Source organism: Solanum pennellii, chromosome 6 (genome assembly GCF_001406875.1).
Source record: "Solanum pennellii chromosome 6, SPENNV200".
Lineage (NCBI taxonomy): Eukaryota > Viridiplantae > Streptophyta > Magnoliopsida > Solanales > Solanaceae > Solanum > Solanum pennellii.
The window spans coordinates 59,841,501-59,851,471 of record NC_028642.1 but is presented as its reverse complement, the minus strand read 5'-3'; the positions used below and the strand labels follow the sequence as shown (position 1 = coordinate 59,851,471).

At 26.6% G+C, this 9,971-nt stretch overlaps 2 protein-coding genes across 2 annotated transcripts; both read left to right on the top strand.

The window, feature by feature from the left end:
* Window positions 1-441: 441 nt before the first annotated feature.
* On the top strand, window positions 442-2,537 carry LOC107021224 (caffeic acid 3-O-methyltransferase-like). Its single transcript, XM_015221838.1, has 4 exons — window positions 442-920; window positions 1,046-1,356; window positions 1,521-1,585; window positions 1,934-2,537. The coding sequence occupies exons 1-4, from the start codon at window positions 502-504 to the stop codon at window positions 2,231-2,233; spliced, it is 1,095 nt and encodes a 364-aa protein (XP_015077324.1). The 5' UTR covers window positions 442-501; the 3' UTR covers window positions 2,234-2,537.
* A 4,529-nt stretch (window positions 2,538-7,066) lies between these two features.
* Window positions 7,067-9,625, top strand: LOC107023901 (caffeic acid 3-O-methyltransferase-like). Its single transcript, XM_015224740.2, has 4 exons — window positions 7,067-7,556; window positions 7,673-7,983; window positions 8,858-8,922; window positions 9,010-9,625. Exons 1-4 carry the CDS (start codon window positions 7,144-7,146, stop codon window positions 9,307-9,309), a joined length of 1,089 nt encoding a protein of 362 aa, XP_015080226.1. The 5' UTR covers window positions 7,067-7,143; the 3' UTR covers window positions 9,310-9,625.
* Window positions 9,626-9,971: the final 346 nt, after the last annotated feature.

Here is a 9,971-nt window from a genome sequence, read left to right as displayed (position 1 = left end):
TTAGTAATTTGATCATAGATGTTCTTGTGGTGATGACTTCCAGATTTTGGGGGAATAATAGATGTTGAATTTTAGAATTTATTGAATTGGTTTTTTATTAATGAGTTTAAGTCTTCCGCATTACTTTCTGTTGATATTAAATTGAAATGTTAAGGTTTAGATTGGTTGGTTCGCTCACATAGGAGGGTAAGTGTGGGTGCCAGTCGCGGCCCCGTTTTGGGTCGTGACACTTATCAATTTTTTTTGCAAATTAATTATTTTTAGAACCAGAAAAGTAAATTCTGCCTACCAAAACCTTAAATACCTTCATTAGTTGAATTATCAAACTATTCGGCCGCACATAATCCATTAAATAAATGGAATTAAAAAAAAAAAGTAGCAACAAGTTTCACACACTCTCTATATATTATCGTATGAAGACGTGTTAAAATTCATAAGCTTAACTTTAATTTTAAAAATAATAACGGATCGAACGCCTTCGAGTTATTATTATTTCAAGAAATGGACATGGCTTTGTCAATGGATAATATTGTTATATCCAATGAAGAGGAAATTTGTATGATGAAATCTATGCATCTACCTTGTGGTTTATATCTTAACATGGTGATAAGAGCTGCCATTGAACTTGACCTATTTGAGATTATAGCAAAATCTACTACTCAAAAACTATCTTCTTATGAAATTGCATCTCAAATTCCCACAAAAAACCCTAATGCATCATCCCTTGTTCTTGAAAGGATTTTAAGGTTTCTTGCTAGTCAATCTTTTCTCACATGCAACATTACAAAAAATGATGATGGAAATGTTCACACATCATACAATTTGACTCCATTAAGCCAAAGTTTAATCTCAGATAAAGATGGAACATCAATTGCTCCCTTTTTACTATTGAATACTGATCCAGTAGGTGTTCATGCTTGGTAAGATCTTATACTACTCGTGGTTTCACGTGATCATCTATTAAAAGTGAAAGTAATTATTAATAATTACCTGAAAAACATTAATTAGTAAATATTACTTATAACTTCATGTTTTGTTTGTTAAGTTTTCATTTGAAAGATGCAATATTAGAAGGTGAGGTACCATTCAACAAGGCCCATGGGGTGCATGCTTATGAATACCATGGAAAAGATAGTAGAATGAATGGTGTATTCAACAAAGCTATGCAAAATGTCACTTGTATTGACATGAACAGAGTTCTTGAGTGTTACAATGGATTTCAAGGAGTAAAAGAGATAATAGATGTGGGAGGTGGACTTGGAATATCATTAGCTTCTATAATTTCCAAATATCCTAATATCAAGGGCATTAATTTTGACCTACCTCATGTCATCAAAGATGCCCCTACTTATGAAGGTAACTACCAAAACCTTACATATTATGCACTATTTTTTCTTACTTTAGTATATACCAACAATTTAATATTGGTCATTTTCTTGTGTTTGTCCATGCCAATTTATTTTTAAAAAATTATATATATTATGTACATTTAATTGATATTGAAAGATCAAATATATTAGGCATAGAGCATGTTGGAGGAGACATGTGGGATAGTATTCCTCAAGGGGAGCTCATCATACTGAAGGTCAGTATTCTTGTCATGTTGTTATTTTCTATCCTTCATATATAAAAGAATGATAGTTTTTTTTTTCTTTTTTATGATTGAAATTTTAAAATTTAAACTTTAAAAATTTTCAATATCTTTCTTACCTTTAATTACAACATCCTATCATACACAACTACAAAAATGTCTTTTAACACAGACGCAAGTTTCAAAAGTACACTTTATTTTAAACTTCGTAGTTTGTCAGATAACACCATTAAAAATGTCAGTTTACATTATAGAAATTTCCTTATTTGGAGTCGTTTTGCAAGTAATACGATCTAGTAGTCTCTGACTTGATAATAATAATAATAATAATAATAAATGTAGGCGGTACTTCATAATTGGGATGATGAAGATTGTGTGAAAATACTGAAGAATTGTTGGAGAGCATTGCCAAATGATGGTAAAGTAGTTGTAATTGAACAAATACAGCCAGAATATCCAGAGACTAATCCTCTATCTAAGCATTCATTTAGTTTTGACATATCAATGATGATTATATTTCATGGAGGCAAAGAAAGAACAAAACAACAATTTGAAGATTTGGCTAAACAAGCTGGATTTACATCTATCAAAGTTGTGGCTCGAGCATATTATTCTTGGCTCATCGAACTCTACAAGTATTAGATACCTCTTTTTAAATAATTTATGCTGCCTTCGTTTCAAATTACCTGACGTCCTTATTATGATTTCAAGATTCAAATTTTTAAATTTCGATCATATTTGGATGAAAAAATTACCATCAAAATGAAAATTTATTTGTCTCTAGAAAATGACATATAAATTGGATTTGGATGAGAAGGAGTTAATTAGTCTTTCAAGAATAAAGAGTTAATTGGTTTAAGTATTTGCTGTCTATTTCTAATTATATTCTGATGTTTTTTTATGTAACATGATTTTCAATGAAGGACCTTATAACATTAGAAAAGAACACTAATTGTATATCTTTTTATTAAAGCATTTTAGAGTTGAAAATTGAAAATAATATGAAATTAAAAAATTGATATAATCATATGAAGTAAAAGAACTTCTGATAAAAAAAAATAAAAAAATAAAAAGGGATATGACTAGGCTATGAGTAAGGCTCCCCAATTTTAATTGAAGCAAATAATATAACTTAAGAGTTATTTACTTATTTTATATAAAATAGTTACGGAATATATTATATTATATTATATTGTATAATTCAAAATATATCATATATCAATCTAAGATAATTTTTTAAAATATAAATATAAAGTAGAACTATAATATAAAGATACGGGGAAGCAAATGAAAGAAACAAATCCCCTCTTGGTTTACTTCCTAATGTTTTGTTTGAATTGAGTAGGGTAAGATTTTATTGTTTTGCTTATTGTTTATTTATTGTTTTAATTAAGATCTCAATAAAATGGATCTGGCCTAATTTAGTTTACGAAAGAATATATAAAAAGATTAGAATAAAAGAAAAAATATAATTTTTTCATTATAAGTAAATAAAAATGAGGGAGAAAAATAATGACGCTGTTTCTAACATCGCATAGAATTTCTCATCTTAGGGATCCAGGTTATTAATATGCCTCACATCAAAACGTCGCTACACAGTACTCACTCTGTCTCGTATTATTTGTCATGTTACGCTTTTTAAAAATTAATTTGACTAATTTTTAACGTTAAATTAAATTATATTAATTTGATATTTTAAACAAAAAAATTAGATATTCTAAAAATATATGAAAAGTATTATAAATTGCATTTTTTGCATATTAATATGATGAAAAATACATCTTAAAATGTTAATCAAAATTTTATAGTTTGACTCTAAAAATAGAAAAAATGACAAAAAATATAAGACGGAGAGAGTACTTGATTTAATATTGCAATACAATAAATTTAACTAAGAATTAAAATAAATATCATATTTATTACTCTCTTTGTTCATTTTTACTTGTTCACTTTTTCTTTTATAGTTGTCCCTAATTTTTTGTCTATTTTGGCAAAATCAAGAAAGAATAATTATTTTTACCTATTGTACCCTCAATTAGATGACTAATTACTTTGAAAAATATAGTACTTTTCATCCACTTCATAATTAATAAGGATAAAATGATAAACTCATTACGTCATTAATTATTTTATTAAATAGGTATATGAATTCAAAAATGGACAAGTAAAAAAGGACGAGTAACAACCATCCATTAAGTGAAGGAAGTCACATTCATATTCTTAAGAGAAAACACATAAAATTTCCCTATTTCAATAAAATTTAATTTAGCATTTTAGCTTTATGGATAATTATTTACCTTCTAATCTTTTTTCAAGTGAATTAAAATATACTCAAATCGCTAACATGATAACTAAAAAAAATAAAGCACGTAAATATAAAAAATTAAAGAAAAAAAAATAAGACCTCAATTATTTTTTTTTTATCCAATAATTTTTTCTTCTTCTTCTTCTTCTTCATATCCTACCACCCCCAGCCCTAAGAACCACCAACCCCACCCCCACCTCCTGCCCATTTATCTTCCTCACACCCAATCCACCCCTCCCACCCATTAATCTTCCTTACACCCAATCCACCCTCCCGCCCTCGACCACCACCTTGTACTGTTAGAACTTTTTTTTTTCTTTTTGATTCTTCTCGCCCTTTTTAATATTATTGTTATCAGTTTTTTTAAAAATTTGTCGTGTATTGAAAAAATTATATCAAAAGACTTGAAATATTGATAGGATTTTATATCACTAATTTGGATCTGTTTAAAGGAGATTACGAATTGATCGATATTGAACAGTCAATGTATACTTTATGTATAGTCATTAGCAATGTATATTTTATGTATAATCATTAGAAATGTATATTTTATGTGTAGTTCAAATATATTTAATTTTTATTAAAAGTGTATCATAATGTATAGTTAATATATAATTATATATAATTTTTGACAAAATATTATATATAGTCAACGTATACTTTTTTTTTTATAACTTTTGACTATTTATTATGTAAATAATATATATAGTCTAAATAAATTCTATTCATCACCATACTTCAATATTAGGACTGTCATGGTGCAAGCGCACGATATTTTCACCAAATCATATACTATTGTCTAAAAGATTCGTCGAATTAAAATAGAAATGTGTCTTCACTCGCTTCAATAACAAACTTTAATTGTCACTAATTTCATTTTGCACTGGAAAAATTGTTAGTTGTACTATGGAGGGTACAGATGACACGTCAGTAGACGACAGGATGTAATATTTTATCTGTTTCTAATTATTTGTTTATTTTTAAATTCATATACTTATTAAGAAAATAATAATTGACATATTAACTTTATTATTTTTCCATATTAGTTATGAAGTGGGTGAATTAAAAATTTAAGTTTTACAAAAAGTTCTATCTTTTTTCAAAGTAATTAATTGCGGGTATAATAGGTAAAAATAAAATTGTCCTTTCTTGATTTGTTAAAATAGACAAGTAATTAGGAACAACTAAAAAATGAAAAGTTGACAAGTAATAAGGGTAATGAGGAGTAGAGGATAAAACTAGTTACTTCCTCTGTCATTAAATACTTATTTTTCAAATCATCATTTAACATTTGTTTGGAAAGTCACCAGTTAATTGTTTTTCAAAACAAAAAATAAAATAAAAATAAAAGGAAGAAATTAAAAAGTAATTTGCTTGTAATTACACCATATAATTATTAACAATTCACTTCTTCTCCTGTGAATTGGAGAGTGTAATTATATCCTATCAATTATATTCAATTATCAGCTGACCAAGTAATTACATGACCAATCAAACAAGACGAACGATATAACCACACAAATTTGAAGGGTATTTTCGATTTTTCTCCCTTTGTAGTACTCCTTCTGTCCATAATTGTTTGTTATGTTAAGGTCATGCACACCCCTCAAGAAAAATTTAATACAATGTATAATTATACTAATATAACTCTATCAAGAATATCAAAAGTTTACCTAACTTTTCAATTGAACTACATTATTATTAAGGACAAATTTTGGAAAAAAGTGACTAATTGTTTCTTGATTATTTAAATTGACAATTAATCTTGAATATCTTTTTATAGTATAGTTGCCAAACAATTATGGACGGAAGGAGTATTATTTATGACTTCGATGTAAGAGTTGTCAACTTTTAAACTTGATATTAAATGATGTCTCTTTCACCAATAAACCCAAACTTAGAATTAAATGACCAATTAAATTTTCAAAATGGCTTTTAGGCTTTTGCTAGGTCACCCTCCATTGTCTCTATTTTTTTCTCAAAGTATAAGTTTTACTCTCTTCGTTTGAAATTGTTTGTTATATTGCACTTATCGAAAGTTAGTTTAATTAATTTTTAAAGGTAAATTAGATCACATTAATTCGATATTTTAAACAAAAAAATTAGATATTCTAAAATTATATGAAAAGTATTATAAATTACAATTTTTTGCATACAAATATAATAATAAAAATACATCTTAAAATGTTAGTTAAATTTTTTATAATTTGACTCTAAAAATAGAAATCATGACAAATAATATCGGACGGAGATAGTATGAGCAATGCTCTTTATTAGGAAGTGAGATGGTAAATAAAAATGCAAGTTCACCATAATTTATGAGCAATGCTCCTTTTTAGGAATCTAGAGTATAATTTAATTTTGACCAATAAATATAAGATATTACTCTATCATTTAAGAAGATTTAATTATCATTTAATATTAATATTATTTTTTCTGTCCATTTTTATTTATTACGTTGTACTTTTCAAAAGTTAATTTAATTAAATTTTTAAGTTAAAATTAAATTACATTAAGTCGATATTTTAAACAAAAAAATTAGATATTCAAATACTATATGAAAAGTACTATAAATTGCAATTTTTTGCATATTAATATGATAAAAAAATACATATTTAAATATTAGTCAAAGTTCTTATAATTTGACTTTAAAAATAGATACCATGACAAATAATAGTGAACGGAAAGAATATTAGATATTTAAGATGTGGTTTGTACATCATGATAAATAAAATTCACAATATACGTAAAGCAATACCGCCTAACAGACACATAAATATAATGCGACTAGAATAACTTTTAGCGATAATAAATGGATATATTAATGAAGAGTGCTAAAGTCTTTATTGTCATTAGTAAATTGTCATTAGATTCAGTATGACTAAAGACTTTAGGAAATATACAAAAAGTTTTAGTATTAATTACGCTAAAATTACATATTTAACGGTAATTGAGTTATTACCATTAATTAATTGCCGCTAAATTTTTTTATTTTATGTAGTAATACCTTCATTAATTCATATGCTAACTTAGATTTCTTTTTATGTCTCTTTATTACATGATTCATAAAGTAACCACTCTCCGCGTTCCTTTTTAATTGTTCATTATATCAAAGACATATTTTAATTTANTTAATTTCACACTCTCTATATATTGTATGAAGAACATATCTTATAATTCATAAGCTACAACTTTCATTCCCTCTTTTAGAAAAAAACAGACCGAACACCTTCGAGTTATTGTTATTATGGCTTTATCAATGGATAATATTGTTATATCCAATGAAGAAGAAATTTATATGATGAAAGCTATGCACATTCCTTGTGGTTTATACCTTAACATGGTTTTAAGAGCTGCCGTGGAACTTGACCTATTTGAGATTATAGCAAAATCTACTACTCAAAAACTATCTTCTTATGAAATTGCATCTCAAATTCCCACAAAAAACCCTAATGCATCATCACTTGTTCTTGAAAGGATTCTAAGGTTTCTTGCTAGTCAATCTCTTCTCACATGTAACATTACAAAAAATGATGATGGAAATGTTCACACATCATACAATTTGACTCCATTAAGCCAAAGTTTAATCTCAGATAAAGATGGATCATCACTTGCTCCCTTTTTACTACTGCATTCTGAATCAGTTGTTGTTAATTCTTGGTAAGGTTACATACATGCATATTTTATCATTAGTAAATTAAATAATTATCGGATTATACTATATTAGTAAATATTAATTGTACATACATTGTGACTCTTTTTGTTTGTTTGTTAAGTTTTCATTTGAAAGATGCAATTCTAGAAGGTGAGGTACCATTCAACAAGGCCTATGGAATGAATGCATTTGAATACACTAAAAAAGATAGTAGAATGAATGGATTATTCAACAAAGCTATGCAAAATGTCACTTGCATTGAAATGAAGAGAATTGTTGAGTGTTACAATGGATTCAAAGGAGTAAAAGAGATCATAGATGTGGGAGGTGGACTTGGAATATCATTAGCTACTATAATTTCCAAATATCCTAATATCAAGGGCATTAATTTTGACCTACCCAATGTCATCAAAGATGCTCCTACTTATGAAGGTAACAATCAAAACCTCTCTATATATATATATATATATATATATGTATATATATATATATATATATATTAATTTTTTAATTACAAAGATAGCTTTTTTAAAATATTAAACCTTTTTTAAAAATAAAATTAAAATTAATGTGCTTATTTTTTGGGACTTATAATAATATCTTTTTTTTTTCTCTCCATTATATATCTAATCATCTCAATCTCAAGAATATTCTTCTCTTATAGGGATATGTTTCTCTCCATTATTTATCTAATCTTCTCAATCTCAAGAATATTCTTCTCTTATAGGGATATGTTTCTCTCCATTGTTTTTCTTATTGTTTTTTACTATGAAATTTTTATAATAAGAAGATCCGCATGATTATAGTGAATATGATTTGTATCACATCCATAAATTATCAGAATAATTTGTAAACATAAAAATATTTTAGGGTATACTCTTTGATGGTCGATTTGGTAAAATGGTTGATGATATGTTATTTTAAATAGTGATATACATTAAGAGATATACTTTGGTGTCTGATTTGGTGATTTATTGATATTTAATAGTGATATGTTTTAGTTTATGTATTTTGATGGATGATATAGTTAAAGTATTGGTAATATGTTGTTTTAAATTTGATGAATGATTTGGTTAATTTATGTAGAGCAATAAAAGAAATTTAGTTATAATTGATGGTAATTAAGGTTGATTTTGGTTACGTGTTCCAACACTAAAATGCAAAACAATATAATCTAACCAAGTATATACAAACACTAATAAATCACGTAATATATCATTCAGTGCTAATTTTTGTAAAATAAAAGATAATGCTATGCATTTAATTGAGAAATATGAAATTAAGCTTCAAATACTCTTAATATTAGGCATAGAGCATGTTGGAGGAGACATGTTGAAGAGTGTTCCTCAAGGGGAGCTAATCATTCTCAAGGTCAGTGTATTCTTGTCATATATATTTATAATTAAAGTTAGTTAGTACGTCTAACAATTTCTGACTCGATAATAATAACAAATATAGGAAATACTTCATAATTGGGATGATGATGATTGTGTGAAAATATTGAAGAATTGTTGGAGAGCATTGCCAAATGATGGTAAAGTAGTTGTAATTGAACAAATACAGCCAGATTATCCAGAGACTAATCTTCTGTCTAAGCATTTATTTACTTTAGACATATCAATGATGATTATGTTTCATGGAGGCAAAGAAAGAACAAAGCAACAATTTGAAGATTTGGCTAAACAAGCTGGATTTACATCTCTCAAAGTTATGGCTAGAGCATATTATTATTGGGTCATCGAATTCTACAAATACTAAATTACCTATACTTTCATTCATTTCTGATATAATAAAACTCTCTTCCTCCTAATTTATGTGACACTGTTCGAATTTTGAGAGTCAAACTTTTTGATTTGATCGTAAATTCAGACATATATAGAATCTTTAAATACTTGGAGACTATATATGTCAAATTACGATCAAAATAAGATTTTGTTTGATTATCAAAATTCAGAAAGTGACGTATAAATTGAAACGATAGAATCAATTGGTTTATGTATTTGTTAAACTATTTCCATTTATGTTTGGTTGTTCGTTATTGAATAAAATAAGGTCCAAATAACATTATCTTGGATTTGTTCTTTTTAAAAAAAAAGAAAAGAAAAGAAAAGTAATTATTATTTGATGTTTGGTTGATGTCCGATATATATCGGTTAGAAAGTGTTGATCCAAATTTAATTCTTTAGGGTAATGAAGAGTAGAGGATAAAACTAATTACTTCCTGTCATTAAATACTTATTAACGTCTGTTTGGAAAGTCACCAGGCAATTATTTTTTAAAATAAAAAATAAAATAAAAATAAAAGGAAGAAATTAGAAAGTAATTCGCTTGTAATTACACCATATAATTATCAACAATTCACTTCTTCTCCTGCGAATTGGAGCGTAATTACATCCTATCAATTATATTCAATTATCAGT